Source organism: Aythya ferina, assembly GCF_964211825.1.
Source record: "Aythya ferina genome assembly, chromosome: 15".
NCBI classification, from domain to species: Eukaryota; Metazoa; Chordata; class Aves; order Anseriformes; family Anatidae; genus Aythya; species Aythya ferina.
The window spans coordinates 2723727-2741446 of NC_140314.1; the positions used below are offsets into that span (position 1 = coordinate 2723727).

At 59.7% G+C, this 17720-nt stretch overlaps 2 protein-coding genes and 1 long non-coding RNA gene across 3 annotated transcripts in view; 1 reads left to right on the forward strand and 2 right to left on the reverse strand.

The window, feature by feature from the left end:
* Positions 1–1984: 1984 nt before the first annotated feature.
* Positions 1985–7046, reverse strand: LOC311445307. The gene is made up of 2 exons (XR_014698335.1): positions 6866–7046; positions 1985–2215 (listed from the first exon to the last, which is right to left on the reverse strand). It is a non-coding gene; the product is annotated as an uncharacterized lncRNA (long non-coding RNA).
* Positions 7047–9548: 2502 nt separating this feature from the next.
* On the forward strand, positions 9549–14519 carry GRAP (GRB2 related adaptor protein). Its single transcript, XM_084536878.1, has 5 exons — positions 9549–9736; positions 10761–10858; positions 11964–12086; positions 13079–13247; positions 13733–14519. The coding sequence occupies exons 1-5, from the start codon at positions 9659–9661 to the stop codon at positions 13916–13918; spliced, it is 654 nt and encodes a 217-aa protein (XP_084393004.1). The 5' UTR covers positions 9549–9658; the 3' UTR covers positions 13919–14519.
* SLC5A10 (solute carrier family 5 member 10) overlaps positions 13970–17720 on the reverse strand; it is a 36083-nt gene continuing 32332 nt past the window's right edge. The window contains exons 12-15 of the mRNA XM_084536877.1: positions 15741–15909; positions 15291–15506; positions 15064–15145; positions 13970–14948 (exon numbers count right to left, since the gene is read on the reverse strand). Coding sequence (XP_084393003.1) covers positions 14824–14948; positions 15064–15145; positions 15291–15506; positions 15741–15909 — 592 coding nt within the window. The 3' untranslated portion in view covers positions 13970–14823. The remainder of the gene's footprint in view (positions 14949–15063; positions 15146–15290; positions 15507–15740; positions 15910–17720) is intronic.

Here is a 17720-nt window from a genome sequence, read left to right on the forward strand (position 1 = left end):
GAGCACATTTACGGCCAGCATGATGGTTTTAGTTTCATTTGTGACGCAGACAAACTTGTAGAACTGTTTCCACTACTAAGCATTCATTCTGACATGTTCAAAATTAATACACCTCTAATATGGGCTTTCAAAACAGACCTTTTCTGAATACGTTAGCAGATTCATGAAAAGAGGGGAGAGAATGCAAGCCCAGCACATTGTTTTTTCTCAAAATGAATACACAGTGACAGTGCAAGAGGCAGTGACATTTGAAATGTGCTTAGTTCTAGTAATTACCAAGTGGTGTGTTTCTTTAGAAGTTTAGGCCCTTCTCATCTGCGGGCACCTTCCCTCATTCCTTTCCCCTTACTGCTCCGTAGGTGCAATTTCTCCCCGTGCCACATCGAGAAGCCAAGGCCACTGCACTGCTTACACTAAAACCCACTGGAGCCTTAGGGTGAAATTCCACAAGTTTTAATTGACCCAAGTCAGGCTGCTGTGGTTTCTGCCCTTCCTCCACCACCCCCAGCACCCAGTCCATTCCCTCCCTACCACCAGGGCTGGTTAACACCAGCTGTGGTCAGAACTAATCACTTTTTTTGGGGGGGAGGGTCACATTTCAGCCAGTTTAGCTCCCTGAACCAGCTCAGCAGAAGGTCAGATGAGTGCTCGTGTCAGCAGAAAGCCGGGGCCAGGACCCTGTCCATAGAGGACGTGTGTTTCTTCAGTCGGATACAGCCAGCGTGGCTTTGCTGCCTGTTCCCAGACTGGGAGCACTGGTACATCTGGGGCTGCCTGCACAATTCTGCATTTTTCCAGGGCATTTTTCCATGAAGACGGCCTCATTTTGCTACCGAGCGTTTCCACAGAGCGGGTCACCACGAGCCTTTAGCCCCGTGCTGGAGGACAAGGATTTGCTTGCGGTCAGTACAGCCCGTGCTGTCCCTCTTTTGGCTTCCTCCTCGTCGTGACGAGAGGACTTCCTGCCAGGAAGGGCCTGATCGGCAACGTCACCCGCCAGAGTTCCTCTTTATCACCACAGCAGCCACCCAAAGAATGTCACCCGAAGAGTCGGGCCCTCCCTTTCGCCCCAGGCCCATCCTCAGACCCATCTGGGCCTCGTAATAGCAGGCCGACTGCAGGATGAGCGGTGGTGTTGTGCAAGGACCTCACGTGGCGAGAGATTACCCTCCCTCCTCCCAGATCTTCCTCACCTTGAGGGAAAACACCCTGCCAGGAGCTGTGCTGCTGGCTCCCAGCGCTTCCCTGGCGGTGGTCTCCTCTCCTGGTGGGCTGGGACAGCGAGCTAGGCTGCTCCCACCTCGATGAATAGGAAAAAAAGACTTCGTATGCTACAAGGGAAGTGGGGAGGAGAGCATTTTTCTGACAAATAAAACATACAACCAAGCAGGCGGCCCATGAGAGCGGTGTAAACTCTCAGCAGCAACCATAGCCATGGCAGAAAGACTGGAGTCCAAAAGTTTCATATTCAAGCACAAAAATTCAGGGCCTGTGAGCAAAGCACTGTCCTGCCCACCAGAGGACAAGCACAGTGATTCATCTGCCACTTACCTGGGGTGAATCAGGGGGAAAAAAGATTGAAATCGGTGTTATCACACCAAGGGGATGCTCAGACATGGACCTCAGACATGAGGCATCAGCTGGTCCAGAGAGCTTCCTGCATGTGTGCTCTTGTCCTGTAAATCACATCTGGCAAGCCACATCTGCCTATAGCCCTGAGAAATAAGCTTTATATATACAGCACATATCTCCAGCCATTTGTAGTGCAGAAATTTCATGCCATCGCTCTCAGTAGTGAAGACAGGACCCCTGGAGCAGGCTGAATACTGGAAGCCACAGGCATTTTGAGCTCCCTCTTTTAAACCAGGGGATTGGTAATGCAGAGCTACTGAGCCCCTGGATTACAGCTGGATGCCCATCACCAATTATCACAGCTGAAAAGCTGGTGGCTTTTCCCTTGACAGATGAAAACTGAGGGCTGTCTCTTGGGTTTGTGTTTGCCCAGCACCACAGCAGTTGCTTAATTACTTGGCCCCATTTCGAGGTTTCTGATTCCCACTTCTGCAACTGAACTTCCTCAGTTCCCATGCTCACAAATCCAGTTGCCACTTTCACATCTGCATTCACTGTCACAACTCCTGGCTTGTCACTGCCGGCCAGTCGCAGAGCATCTCATCCCCAACAGGTCTTCCCAGGTGATTTCCTAATGCAAAAACTAAACACCAGCGCAGAGCTGTAAATACATGGTCCCCACGTAATCAACAAGCAGATTAAAAATCCACCAGCTGGGCTGGGAGAGATTCCTGACAAGCCATGAGGGCTTCATAGCACAAACACTGCAGGCAAGAAATGCTCCGAGCACACTCAATCCTAACACTATTTGGCTGAGCTGCTCCATGGATCAGTCATGCTGGACAACTGCTCTGCCAGCCCCTGAACCAGAAGGCTCCTTTGGTTGAGACGAGCCTGTAAGGACAACCTGCATCTTCTACGATAGTTTCAGTAGCCATTTGAGCATGACAGCTGGCCAAGCAGGTTATAATTGTCTGTAATTAACACTCCTACGAGCTTCCACATTCTTAAGGCCTGAGTGAGGTGGAGAAAATACAAGAGTGCTCCCTGACTTTGTGAACAGTAGGGGAAGTCAAAGGAACCCCGCTCCCTTCTGAAGTCAAGCATTTCTTATCAGAGAAAGGATGAAGCAAGTACCAGCGCTGCTGGGAACTGGCTGTGCACGGCCCCGTTTCTTCTGGGGCACAAACCACAAGCTCAACCTCAAGCAAAAATAACTGCAAAGCAAGTTGCTACAGACCATGGGCTTCCTCTGTCCTTCAAGAAGCCTCTTTCAGCGCTTGCATGTCACTTCATGAGCCTGGAGGGGGGTGCAAGCTGTTACAACCACAGCAGATTTTAGCAATACTGAAAATGGCCTTTGTAGAGATGCGTGAACTGAATAACCTGCTTGGTAAGAGTGAAAGCCAAATAAGCCTGAACTGCCTCACTACTGAAAATCCCCCGTGGGTCACCAGTGGGCTGGAAGAACAGCTCTGACACCTGCACAGCAAGACCTAAAAGCGACTTATACTTGGAAGGGTCTTAACCACTTGGAAAGGAAGGGCTGTGTTTTACAAATGATTTCCTCCGCTGAAGCCACCAGTCTGGCTCCCAAGAGAAAAATGGGCAGATGCTTCCCTGTGAGCACTGCGTGTGCATTGCTCTCTATTGTTCCACTTGCAATCTTTCATTACAGACATTTGCAAGGAGTGGGTCTGCATCAGCTTTTCCTGCTTGCACTCCGTTATCACGAGACAGAAATATGAGACTCGCATCTTCCCTCTGGGCAGGGCACCACATCCCATTTTGCACCACAATCAGAGCCTGGGGGAGGTGAAAAACTGAGAGGCTGCCATTCTCGAGTGCCTCTTTCAAGATTCATCTTATACACAAAGTCACAGCTGGTTTAGACACATCCAAGCTCCACACCACTGGGTCTTAGGAGAACAGAAGGAAATATTTGTTCACCCATTTCCAATATTTTTCCTCCATCATTCAACTGTTGATCACTACCAGTGCTGGACATCATTAATTGCGAGCAGGAGAGCTGTTCCTACCTTCCCATATGCTGCCCCACAGCTCTGCACATCAGACTTGCCCATATGTCATGCTTGGAAGCAGGGATAAAGCACAGCTTTCACATGCTGTCTCTCAGCTCTCCTGAGCAGGGCTGTCCTGGGCTGCTCCCAAAAGCTCCGTCTCCGTGTGCCTTTCCCCAGACTCTCCATTAACTGGCATGTTTTACATCCTCGAGGCCATCTAAGCCTTGTAGGCAGGTGGCATGCTTTTCCAGCCTTCAGCACCCGGGGTGTTCAGAGCCTGTCCTACACGGTAGATTTAAACACATGCTAAAATGATTTAGTGAAGCAGTAAATGTCACTGCCCTGGGGAGCCGGGAATAGTGCAGCTGCAAGCCACTGGAGGCTGCATTGCTGAGCCCGGCTGAGGGAGCAGCAAACAAACACCAGCTTGAGCTGCAGACCTTGGGTTAATCCCCAGAGGGGAAAAAAAAAGCAGGCACCGGGGCTGGAGTCCTTGCCTGGGCTGGTTTTGAGGGTCTCCCAGGAGAGACACCAGCTCTGTGCCTGGTGCGCTTGGTCCTGACCTTCCTCAGTTCCTCCAAGGAAGTCTGGAGCAGCTGAAATCCCAGTCCTGCAGCTGGTGGGACCAACAGGGCTGCCTGGTGTGATGCACTCGCCAGAAACCTCCCAAACCTTCCTCCAGCACAGCGGGAGAGCGGCATGCAACACTAATGCACCGAGATAACGTGCAGACACGATGCCCCGCCACATCCCCTGCTGCCTCATGGCAAGCTCCGAGCCAACAGGACACACAAAGCCCACGAGGACCAGGACTGTCAGCGAGCCAGGGCTCCCCAGCAAAACCCCAAAGCCAGCAGAAAGCAAAACCAGTTCCTCTTTCAGACCGAGAGGGGAAAAGAAAGGAAGGAAGATAGCAAAGCTGCGTTTCAGAAGCTTGCTGCCTGGTGAGCTGGAAGGAACACCCAGCTGGAGGGAATGCTTTATATAAACACAGACTCAGATTATTTTGCATATACTTTGCTGGGTACTGCAGGCGCATCTCAATGTATGCACATGCTGTACGTACACCTACATGGGAAAGGTTTTTACAGCTGTGCTGATGCTCGTGCCTTACAGCACTCGAGCTGAAGCCCTGGAGCTGCACTGCTCCTGGGCCATCGCCTTCACTGGGGGTGGCCCAGCACCCTGGATATCCCACCAACTCTTCCTTTGGAGCAAACGCTGTCATTTGCAGCACTGCAGGAGCATTTTTAGGGAGAACAGTGCCCCAACTTCCCATTAAAAGTGAGGCATTGCCCTGTGTGAGCGCTGCACGCAGCATTTGCTAAGAAGCAGGCAGCAAAAGCATGCATCCCAGGGCTAACCACTGGGCAGTGTTCCTTTAAAACAGGCCAGATCCTGCCTCATTTACACAGGCAGCTATCTGGCGAGGCTTCAGTGAAATTACCCTGGATTTCCACAGCCGATGTGTCAGAAATCACCATCTGACACAGCCCCAGGGAAGGATCCATCAGTTTTATTGTGGCCTCCTCCAGTCTTTGCTCACTCTTTCCTCCCGCCTTGTACAGGAGAAAACACCGCTTGGGAAAATGGCACGAGGCAGTGATGGTGTCCTTATTTAGCTGGATTTGCTACAAAAATGAAGGTGGTTATGTGGCCCTGTGTGTCTGGGGACTGACACTGCCATGTGCGTGGACTCCTCCTCACAGCCTCCGATGCTGTTGGCTCATCTCAGAGCAAGCTGCTGATGGGCTGGGCAGAGGTTTCAGAACTACTTCATCTCTCAACATTTCCTGAAGAGAGGCAGCTGGCGAGGGGAGAGAGGTCACAAACCCTCCTGGGACAGCTCACCCCTTCATCAGACCCCAGAGAGCCCCCACAAACCTGCCACCTCGAGGCCCAGACTACGGGAGGAGCTGCCCCAGACGCTGCAGCAGCGAAAATAAATCAGAGGAAAATGCGAGCCAGAGGGGGGGGGACAACAACTCCTGCCTGCATCTCCTCTGTCCCCGCAGGAAAGGGTGGCGCGGAGCAGACGGAGCATCCAGGGAATCCGCAGCTGCACCTGCATCCGCCCCGGCCAGACAGAAGGCCTCAGTGCTGCATCTCCCCTCCGCTTCCTCCCTCTTGTCTTCCTCATCCCTCTCCTGAATAGCCGGTTTCAGGAGGAGCACAGAGCCTGGATTCTCTGGTTTTTACGGCGCATCCGGCACCCGGTGAATTATCCCGGTGGGCGCCGCTCCAGCAGCCTCCCCGCTGCCCAGGGACACGGCCACACACACATCCTCCTCCCTCCGGGCACCCCAAATGGCCCCAGCACCCCCATTTTTGCCCCTGGGGTTGACCAAACCCCTCTCCAAGCAGCACTACCCTCTGCAGGATGTCCTCAGAAAGCACCCACCCAAAATGATCCCCGAGCCACCCCAGCAGCAGAGGTCACCCCCACCCCTGCCTCCTGCACCCAGAGGACACCCCCTGACCGTGTTCCCCCTGCACAGCCCCACGGGAACCTCCCCAAATCCAGCCCCCACGCGTGCAGTGGGTACGGTGCCGAAGGAGGAACCGCAGAGGCTCTTGCCGCGCTTCCAGAGGAAGGCGTGACGTGAGCTCGGGCTTAATTGGTTATTAATAACTTCTTTGTTAACAAGCCAGCCCTAAGGAGGAACCAAAATTGGGCTGCTTCTCCCAGCGAGAGCGCAGCCACCCCTCTGCCAGCCATCATTCACAAGAGCTGCCCAGACGTCCCCACTGAGTCACCGCAGCAGCAGCATCCCCTCACCTACGCACAAGGCTTCTCATTTTTTTATGCTTTTTTTTTTTAAAATCCTTTTAAATCCCAGAAAAATAACAGATGTCACCGTTGAGGGGGAGCTTCTCAGAAGCTGTTCCTGCAGCGGGTTGTGTCAGGATGCGAGCACGCACACGGCTTCCCTGGCACGAGCCCTTCACGTGCTGCAGAGCCCTCCTGCCCCCTCCAGGAGCCTTCCTCCAGGGCAAACACCCCCCACACCCAGCCCCACGCTAAAGGGATCCTTCTGATTTCTCTCCCATGGAATTGAGCAGCAGGAGCCCTCCATCACCGTGCTGGCCCAGTGAGCAGCACCCTGGTCTCTCAACCCCAAAAACCCAGGGGTGCTCCCAAGGAGAGCCACAAAAACACAGCAGAGAAACTCCAGCCCCTGCACACACCGTGGCACCAGTCTAACCAGTAAGCATGGTTATGGGAAGCTCACCAAGCAGGAGGGCTGGGTGCTGCGGTGGTTTCTCACCTCAGAAGCCTCCATCAGATATTTGCAGAGCAGCACCCAGCAGGTTCAGCAGAAAGCTTTTTTTAAGCTTTTGGAGCTGGCACGACGAGACACTGCTCAGGCAGCCAAAAGCAGAGCGGGATTGACTGGGAGGAGGAAGAAAGCAGCAGGTCCCAAAGTCACCCCCATGGTGCAGAGCATCCCCCATTGACCAGCCCAAACCCAGCTGGGGGGTCTCCATCTCCTTTTGTAGGGCGCAGGGGGTGCCCAGCCCCCAGCTGCTGCTGGTTAACTCATTAACATCTACCCTCTCCACAAGTGATCATCACCGAGCGTCCATCACAGCCATGTCCCTAAAACAAAACGAGGCATTGCCTGTCCCCAGAGCCAGGCACAGGCACTGCTTGCACCCATCAGCCCAAAACCAGTCCCAAAAATGAAACCCCACACCCAGGCGCCCACCCGTGGGGTTCCCATTTCCCATCCCACTTACACCGGGATGCGCTCTGTGGGAAAAGCCAACTCCCAAACCTCATGCCAAGGGGAAGGGGCGATGCCAGCACCCACAGCACCCTCCTCTGCCTGTCCCCAGGGCCACAAAATCCCCCCGTTTGCAGGCAGAGGTGGCATCCACGGAGCTCATCCTCAGCCCTCGGGGTCTCCTCACAAGCCGGGCTGATGCTCGCAGCCCCTTGCTCCATGCTGCAGGCCCTGACACCCACCTACAGTGACCACCCAGCACCCCTGGGACCCCCCCAAACCCCAGGGGGGTGCAGACCCAGGGCTCAGCACCCACCGCCTGCGGATGGAGCCGCAGGGACGGGCTCCTCCCTGTGCCAGCACGGCGTGTGCTGTAGGGATATGGATCCTTGGCAAAACACTAGAGGGAGGGAAAAAATATATAAAAAAAAAAAAAAACTTGGTTTGAGGTTTTTTGGATGGCTCAGGCCCGTGGTTAGTCAGATGTTGGCTCCGGGAGCTGAGCGCTGCGGGGTTCAGGGTGCTGTGGGGTCCAGGATCCCTCCAGGGGGGGCTCTGGGATGGGGCAAGAGTGGGGTGGGGGAGGTTTTGGGGTGCCCATGGCAAGGCAGAAGGGTTTCCCCAGGGAAGGAGGCAGCTGGAGGCTGGGAGGCAGCAGGTACCTCCAATTCTGCTGTACCGGGATGCTCCCCAGTGTCCCCAGTGTCCCCAGTGTCCCCAGTGTCCCCAGTGTCACCCTGGATATTGCTGCCATCTGCTGGCAGGACCCAATCCTGCTCCGGTCCTGAGGTCCCTGCTGCGCCGAGGCCGTGGGTGCCCTCTGTCACCCCGCAGGGTGGCACAGCCCCGTGCCCAACACCCCAAGGCGCCCCAAGCCATGACCCCAAGGAAGCCAGGCCCCAAAATGTCCCCATCGGGGCCATCATCCTGCTCCGCTCTGCCCCCAAACCCGCTGGGAACCCACCCAGCTCTCCAACACCTCCGCGCCCACCTCTCCCTGACCCCTCCATCCCATGCCCTTTGCGAGCAGAGGCAAAAGGGGCAAGGTCCAAATCCTCCTGCACGTGGGCTCAAAGCCCCTCTGGCTGCCTCTATGGGGCGGTTTCTCCAGACACCACCCAGCCCTGCTCCCTCGGGGCTGTAGGGTCGGGACTCTCGCCCCACAGCTGAGCCCCAGCCCCGTCCCCTGGGTCCGGCTGGGCTGCGGTGACCGCGGGGCCTCGCCACATCCCGTCCTCCTCGTGACAGCGAGCACACACACCCAGTTCCCACGGCCCCCCCGGCCTTCCCAGCCTCTCCTCTTCCCCTGGGACCATGCTGGGGATAATGGCCAGGGATCGGGGCACCACCGGCTGCGGGGACACCCAGGGCCACCCCGCTCATCCCTGTCCCCTTCCCATGGACACCGAGCACCGCGGCGCGTCCCTCCCCGTGCAGATGGCAGCAGCTTCCTGCTGGAAAATGCCCAAACCCGTCAGGAGGGACCGAGCCACAGCTGTCCCCGGGTTAATTCCTCCCTGCACAGCAAAGCCAGAGCCCGGTGGATTTTCTGTGCAATTCGTGCCACGGCCCACGCATGCGCCGGGAAGTTTTTGTGGTTGCGGCGACCTCGCCGGTGGTGCCCTGAGTGTGAGCCCTGCACACACGGTGCCTGCAGCCCACAAGAGCAGCAGGAAGTCATTTTGGTCTAAAAGGGATAGATTTTTTTTCCTGCAAAAGGGAAGCTGGAAAAAAACAGCCCCCAAAACAGCCCCAAAAAGCCAGGAACAGCCACGCGGAAGCCTCGCCGCTTGGAGGCTGGCACCTGGCACGTTGTTTTCGGTCTGATTTCCAGAGAAACCAGGTGTGTGCATCCACCCCCTTTATCTCCTCCTCTGCCCATCCCTCTGCGATTGCATCCCCACGTCTGCTCAGAACCGTTCCCACCGAGCCACCTTCCTCAGGCTGCCCCGGGGCGCTCAGCCCCTACGAGACATCAAAGCCTCCCCCAGCTGCTCTCACACGCTTCACCCACATCCTCGACCCACGCGCCCGGCCCGTCGCCATCTGATTTCCTTCCAAAATCCCACAGGTGCCAATAAACGGCCCGAGCAGGACCCTCCACCTCTGGGCAGCACCTCTGGGTGGCACATCTGGGCAGCCGTGCCCGCCGGCAGGCAGCACCCCTCGTGGTGCTCGCCGTTTCGCCCCGGTGGGGCGCTGACATCAGCGCGGTTTCCTGCCCGCCGGCAGCGCCGTGCGCCTGCCCCGTGCCCCACAGCCCCGTGCCGTGGGGCAGCGAGCCCCACGCAGCCCCGGGGGGCCCCCCGCTCGCACCCCACGGCAGCCAGCGGGATGGAGTCGGTGGCCCTGTACAACTTCCAGGCGACGGAGAAGGATGAGCTGCCCTTCCGGAAAGGGGACACGCTGAAGGTACCGGGGGTTTGGTGGCTGGGGGGGGAAAGGAGAGGGTACGTAGGGTAACGCCGGTGCTTTGTTGCCTCTTTCGGGGTTTACATGGGGAGATGGAGCTGTTCTTTGGGGTTTTGGGGTGCAGAGCAGCATCCCCAGCAGCGGAGGGTACTGCTCGTCCGTGCCACCGGGGACATCTCCAGAGAGATCCTGGCTGGGATGTGGCACACGGCTTCCCCGGCCATTGGGGCATCGGTGGCACACCATCCGAGCTCTGTTTTGGGGCTGAAACACATTTTTCCCCTGCTCCACAACAACACCAAGAGCCCCAAACACTCGGGTGCTTCTCTTTGGGGTGGGCTCAGCTGCCAAAAAACCTTCGGGGAGCCTCAAAACACCCCCAGACACCGCAGCCCCACTTATGGGAACAAGGATTCCCGCACCACACCACCGACCCCTCTCCACGGGGCTGATGCCACAACACCGGGGGCTGCTCCTGGCCCCCAGCACCCTGCAGCACCCCCGGCCACGCAGCGGCACCAACCCTCGGGGACAACGAGGGCACAGCCATCACCCGGGGCCCCGAAGCTGCCGCACGCATCCCCCGGCCCTGCCTCCCCGGCGTGTTTTCCCCGCAGCCCTGTAGGGTTTCGGATCCTGTTTGCACAGCTGTGCAGCCGCCCCGGGCCCCTGCGTGGGAGGCTGGAAAATGGTGTCGCGCTCAAACGGGTGTCACAGCCCTCCTGCTCGCACCGGGACGCGTCCTCCCACGCTGCCGTCGCCCCCGGGGGACACAGGGCTGGCTGCAGCCCGGATCCTCTGGGGGTGGGTTTTATCCCCTTTCCCCGGCCGGGGGTTTGGGGTGATGCCAGGCAGCCCAGGGATGAGCCAAACCCCAAACCCCACGCCGTGTCTTGGGCAAAATATCTGAGCTTTGGTCAGAGCCCCGGATTTTGGGGGTGTCACGGGACAGCTGACCCATGGGGGGGCCAGGATATAGGGATTTTGGCCAGGCTGATGCCTCTCTGCTCCTCTCCCTCCCCAGATCCTCAACATGGAAGATGACCAGAACTGGTACAAGGCCGAGCTGTACGGCTGCGAGGGCTTCGTCCCCAAAAACTACATCAAGATCAAGCCCCACCCGTAAGTACCACCCCGGCACTGATCCCAGCCGTGGGTCCCGGTGCCCAAATTTTGGCCACAAGCCGGGATAGCCCCGCACGTGGGGAAACTGAGCCACGGAGCGATGGGTGGCAGTGCTGGGCGATCCTTTTGCCCTCGCCACCAAAGGTGGTGGCACACCCACGCACCCCAGACACACAGAAATTCGTCCTCGCGCCGGGCTGCCCGCTAAATAAATGATAATCGGGGAACAACAAAGTATTATGGGATTACAACTGCATTAGACACAATCCTATTACCGTCTTATTAAAGCCCGGCATAATTTATCCCTGTTTTAACCTGTGTTTTATGTATCATTATCCCCTGGTAAATCACATTTAAATGCCGTAGCGAAATCTGCTCGGGGCTGCGGCTGGGGAGCAGGAGCGTGGGCTGGGGGCACCCCGGGGCGGGCGCTGGGTGCTCGGGGAACGAGCCGGGCTGGGTGGGACCTGGCCTCCTGCAGGCTGAGGCTGGGTGATGCTTGGTGCTAAAGCCCAAAGGCTGTCAGCTCCCCGGTGGTTTTAACACGCAGCAGAGGCTCTGCCCGCTGCCTGCTGCCCCCAAATATTCGGGGGCAGCCTCGGCGGTGATGGAGCCGGGGGATTCTCCCATCTCCCCTGCTCCTCCGGCTCGTTTTGGTGGCTTCACCCCTCAAGGTAGGGGTTTCTGCTCTGCAGATCCCCCCTGAACACCCCGCAGGGCTGTTCCTACCCCGGGCTGTGAGTTGTGGAGGGGGAAAGGGGGGCCCGTGGCACGGCGGGGGACGAGGCAGGGACAGGATGTGGTGGCTGCAGCGGTGTCCTTGCAAGGCCAATGCAGGACACGAGGGCACTCTGGTGCTTGCAGCACGCTGGGGTCCTCCCTGCCAAAGCAGCGTGGTCCCCGATCACATCAGGGTGGTGAAGGGGAAGGGGAAAACCTCAGCGGGTGGGTGCAGCCCCGCGGGGAGCCCAGGAACGGGATGGGGAGCTCCCACTTGAGCTCCCCCAGGCACAAAGCTCTCGGTGCCCCCATCCTGCGGGGTGGGGATTCAGCCCCGGGGCATTTATGGGGTCGGTGGTGCTGAGCCGGGTGCTTTTTACAGGTGGTACGCGGGCAGGATCTCCCGGCACCTGGCGGAGGAGCTGCTCCTCAAACGCAAATACCTGGGCGCCTTCCTCATCCGCGAGAGCGAGAGCGCCCCGGGGGAGTTCTCCGTCTCCGTCAAGTGAGTGCCCGCGGGGTGCAGGGGGGTGGGGAGCCCCCAGCCCCATTTTGGGGACCAGGAGCTGAAGGTGCGAGGCTGCCCTGGTGCAGAAGGGGATGCGTTAGGCAGCAGGGTGCTGAGCACGGCCTCGCACGGGCCTTCCTCCTCTTCCTCCCCTTCCTCCCACCCGCAGCGCCGCCGCTCCGCCTCCGTCCCCTGCGGTTTCCTGCGATGGGCCACGGCGCTGCTTCGCCCCCATCTGCAGGTTGGGGTGCCCCCAAAGACAGCCAGGCAGGTAGCTACGGGGCTGGGTCCAAGCTACGAGCACACGGCCTGCGGGAACAACTCGCCCAGAGCATCACCCAGGGGACACATCCAGTGCCCCGGCATCCCGGTGCCGCGGGGCCGAGGATTTTTGGCATCGGCAACCAGGGCTGCAAGGAGGTGTGCCAACAGGCAGAGCCTGCCCCGGGGGCTCTCGCCCCATTGCTGCCCCTTCCCTGCCCAGGGCCAGGGTGCAGGAGCCAGCCCCAGGCCAGCCAGGCACTTTCTCACGCTGCTAATCTCTAATTAAGCATTTAAGGAGGTTCTTGCCCATAATGAAAGGGAGCCGCGCTCTGCCCTGCGTCACCAGCGTGGCCCAGTCCCTGCCCCTGCCCGGGGCGCTGGCAGCAGTGGGGACATGGAGCAGCCCCGTGCCAGCCCCACAGCACAGGGACCCCAAGCTGCCACCCCCAGGGACACCCCGAGGAGGTGCCAGCACATGGGGACAACGGGGGAAAACCCAGCCTGCTCCATCCTCCGGGGATTTGGGGTCTCTCGAGGCTCACCAGCACCCAAACCTATAGCCACCCCGCTCTCCTACTTGTCCCCTGTGGGTGTTCAGGCCCCAAATATCACCGCCACCCCCAGCCAGGACAGGATGGGGGTGGCAAGCCCCCCAGGCAGCCCCTGGGCTCTGCATTTTGGAAGGGTTTTGGGTGCCTGGGGTCACATCCGTGCTCCATCCGCAGCTACGGGCAGCACGTCCAGCATTTCAAGGTGCTCCGGGAGCGCAACGGCAAGTATTTCCTCTGGGAGGAGAAGTTCAACTCCCTCAACGAGCTGGTGGACTTCTACAGGACCACCACCATCGCCAAGAAGCAGCAGATCTTCCTCCGGGACGACGACCAGAGCCCAGAGGTGTCACTGGGGGGGCTGTGGGGCCAAGAGGGGTGGCGTGGAGCGGGGCAGGGGGCACTGGACAGTCCCTCAGGATGGAGGTGACACCCAGGAGAGCCCGGTACCCGCAAAGCCGTGCCCTGGGGCAGTGATTGTGGAGGTGAAACGGGGTGCTGGGAGCTGGGTTAGGGGGGAGATGGGTGCCTCCGAGGGGCAGGGTGCCCAGGGGGCTCTGCTGACAGTGGGAACAGGGGCACTGCACCCGGGGGTCCTCCCCTGCACCCTGGGGTCCTCCTCTGCACCCCAGGTCTCCCTGTCTCTCCCCGTGGCAGGATTTGCTCCGTTCCCAACCCTAATCTTCAAAGCAGGTGCCCAAGCCCCCTCGTAATCCAGTCCTCACTGCACAGTGCCGCGGTGTCCCCCCCACTTTGGGGCCAGGGGAGCTGCCGGCAGCCGGGGGCCTCCCATCCCCACCACTGACCTGCCTTGGACTTCCTTCCCTCCAGGTGAAGAGACCCAAATTCGTGCAAGCCCAGTTCGACTTCTCGGCCCACGACAGCTCCCAGCTGCCCTTCTACCGCGGGGACATCATCGAGGTGCTGGACTGCCCCGACCCCAACTGGTGGCAGGGGAAGATTTACGGGCGCGTCGGCCTCTTCCCCCGCAACTACGTCCACCCCCTGCGCAAGTGAGCTGCCCAAAAGCCCCGCTCTGCACCGTGCACGTGGCCCCCCCATGTCCCCACGTTGTCCCCACACCGTCCCCGTGCCGCGTGGATTGCAGATCCCGGCGAGGGTCCTCCCACGGAGGCCGTGCCAGGGTGGAGGCCAGGCTGGCCAAGCTTCCACCCCGAGGCTGCCCAGCTCCCGGTGCCGATGAATAACCCTGCGGGAGGAAGCGTAGGGCCAAAAAAAAATCATTTTGAAATCAAAAAGGGCTTAAAAACTTCTCCGGAGCTGCAGAGGGGAGCAGCAGGAGCCCAGCTCGCAGCCTCCACCACCGCAGTCCCGTGCCCAGTAAATGGGAAACCCCACGGCAGGCCCAGCCCGGGCTGGTTTCTTGCTGGGGCTGTGGTGTTTGGCAGCTCCTCGCCAGGACCTTTCGAAGCCCCTGCTCCCCGGAGAGCTGCAGGCAGCCGAAAAATGCCCGGGATGTGGCCAGGCTCGGTAACGCTGTGCAGGGTGCCAGGACTGGCTGCCCCGGAGGAATTCAGTCCTGCTGGTGCCGTTTGTAGCTGCAAAGTGTGGCTTTTTAATATTTTATTTAGAGCTAGTAAAGTGTGTTGGGATGAAACCCTCCTGTGCGGCCTCCTTCTTGCAGCTGCTGCTTCGTGGAGGTTGTGCTTCGCCTGCTCTTTTTTTTTTTTTTTCTGCCCATTTGCCCACCCCAAAACCTCACCCCGGGGTCTCTCTGCCCCCATTCATGGCAGCCCCCCAATCTCCTGCCCCCAAACCTCACGGTCCCCTGGGACATACGGTGCTGAGAACACCCAGCTCATGGCACCAGTGGATTTAATCCTCCCACATCCCACCCCTGACAAAAAAATATCACCCAAATCCCCTTTTCTCCCCCCATTCCCCTCCCTCCTGGGGGGCTGCTAGGCGAAATAGGCGTAGCAGAAAATATTGATGCACATCAGGACAACGGCGTTGACGTTGCAGACCCGGGCCCAGACGGGGGGCTCTGTGGTGTCCCTCAGGGCCGGGGTGGCTGAGCAGGGGCCTGGCACGGAGAGAGGGGGAGCATGGGGACAGGGGACCACGGGGAAACTGAGGCACGGTGCCGTGGGGGCAGCGGGGATGCCACCCGTGTGGGATACCCCCGAGGGCACACTCACCATCCCGGGGTCCCTGGGGTGTGCCACCCACGGAGGGCTGGGGGCACTTCCACGGCAGGCTCCACCAGGTGAGATCCCGCAGCTGGAACCGGGGGAAATTCGGTGAGAAAAAAAACCCAGGACCCCCCCCCAAACCGAGCTCAGGGCACAGCCCCAGGTGCCGCCAGAGTCTCCAGCCAAAGGGGGTTTGGGGTGAAGGGTCCTGGGTGCCTGCGTGCGCTGCTCACCCTGTTTGGGGGCGGCGGGGGGGTCAGCAGGCTGCCCCCCACCACGACGGCTCCCGTGGCAGCACACAGCAGCACGGCGAAGTGCAGGTAGTGCAGGTCGGCCAGCAGCCAGGGCCGGGGGTCGGGGACCCCGCAGCGGGGTGTGGGGTACGCCAGCTCCAGCCCCATCCTGGCCAGCCCCAGTGCCAGCCCCGCCATCAAGCCCCAGAAAGCTCCCTGCGAAGCGAAGGTCACAGGGGGACGGCAGGAGGGGGACAATCACCCCAGCAGGGGACAAAAACCGTGGTGGGGACGACCCTCCTCCTCCTCCTCCTCACCACAGCCCCCAGAAACGCCACCTCGGGGCTTTTGCACGTTCCTCTCCCTCCCCTCCAGCACCACCTCCCCAGTTCCCGGGCAGGGAGGCGTTTCCCCATGTCATCCCCCCGCTGTCCCCAGGCTGTCCCCAACCTGCTCGTTAGCGCGGGGCCAGAAGACGGCCAGGACGAACACCGCGGTGACAGGAGGGGCCAGGGAGCTGGTGACAGCCTGGATGTAGACGTAGAGCTGGCCGCCGCTGGAGCTCTGCAGGATGGGGAGCCAGACCACGCTGAGGACCACCAGCACCACCGTGACCACCCTGCGAGGGACAGCGGCGACACCCGTGCCACCACCGGACACCGCAGGGAATGGGATATCTCCCCCGGGGTGCCCCGCAGCAGAGGGTGGTGCAGAAGAGCTGGCTGGGGGATGCGGGCAGGTTTTACCCCCCCGAGGGCAGCGGGAGGATGCCCATCACACGCTGACATCCCCGGGATGCTCCTGCCCCGTGTGGTTTCTCACCCGTCGCGGCGAGAACGCCGCTGCCAGACGCTGCGAGGCTTTGTCTGGGTTCAGGTCAGACGTGCCCGGGGCTGAGGCTGTTTCATGTCACTGCCGTGCTCCTGGAGCCCTCCCCGACTCCTTCCCTCCCTGCCCACCGGCTGCAGGAGGAGCCGGGTGCCGCAGCCTTCCCTGGAGGCAGGGGGGACGAGGGCAGGGTGCCACCATTTGGGCACGGTCCCGCTGGGGACGACCCCAGCCACGGGGCCAGCTCGCCCCTGGGGCTCCGGATGGAGCCTTGCACATCCCGCAGGCACTTCTGGCAATGTCACCTCGAACGCAGAGCCTAATCCTGCAGTCCCCAAGCTCATGAAAATTGCACAAGGCGCCGCAGTAATTGCACCAGCGCCAGCTCCGTCCCGCAGCACCGGGCAGGCGACTGCTCCCAACGCCCCTCGCCCCAAGCCTGGGGGGTTGGTAATTTGCACCCCCCGTGGGGAAACACCAGGTAAAAGGCACTTTTGCTTTGAAAAGCCCCCAGCCGTGGGTGCTTTGGCCAGATTTGGGCTCTGCAGGTGATGCTCTCATCACCTCCACGCCCAGGCAAAGCTGAGGTGTCCCCAAGCGTCCCCATCCTCGCCCCGGTCCCAGCTGCACCCCGCTGCCTCACTTTAATCAGAAACACAGAGGCATTGGCCAAACCCCAGATTTTTGGGCCCGGTCTGAGCAGGAAAAAGCCCCAAAACCAACCATGCACGGCTCAGGCAGCTCAGCAAAGGACAGGGGAAGCCAGGAGCTGCGCTGAGCCCTCGGTACCCGGAGCAGGCTGGAGAGCAGCTCCGTGGCACAGCTCAGTGCCGCTGTATTTATAGCTCAGCCCCGCTTGTTTACGGTGCACAGCTTCACGGCATTACCTAAAGCTCCATCTGCTCAGCTCAAAAAGCAGAAGTATTCAAAAATAAAAATACAAAGAAAGAAAAAGAAAGCAATGAATGCATCTCTCTAGACACAGCCGCTCTCTGCTACCGCCCATCTGCCTCTCCGGAAAGAGGAAGCAACCCAAGTGCAAAACACCCTCCCTGACCCACGGGGTGGAAGAAAAAAAAACGTGTTTGGGGTTTCTCTAACCCACAGATGATGCTGGGAGGTCATGGGAAAGATGCAGGTGTGGGAGCTCGAGGGCTGGCCCACAGCAGGGTGCCCTTGTAGGGTTTCTCCATCCCACCTCCCCCTGCCTTATCTCCATCCTCGCCACCGTGCCATCTCCCAGCCACAGAGCGAGCAGAAAACGTGAGTGGGGATTTCCAGCCGGGTGACACCGCTGTGTGTGAGTAAAAATCCCCAGATCCAGGGAGCAGGGAGCCCTCCCAGCCCCTCAGGCCACACCGCAGGGGAGGGATGGCTCAGAGCTCCCTGCCCCGCTGGGAACACCACGGGCACCCTGCTCCCTGCACCGGAGCCTTCCCCGGCTGAGAAAAGCCCCTTCGAGCTCAAGATCAGCCCTGAACAGGGGCAGCTCTTCCCCGGGGAGGTGACAGGGCACCCATGGGTGCCGTGATTACGGCAAACCCGTTGTGAAAGAGCCGAACGCCCGCGATGAATCACGGCGCAGGCAGCGGCCCCGGCGTG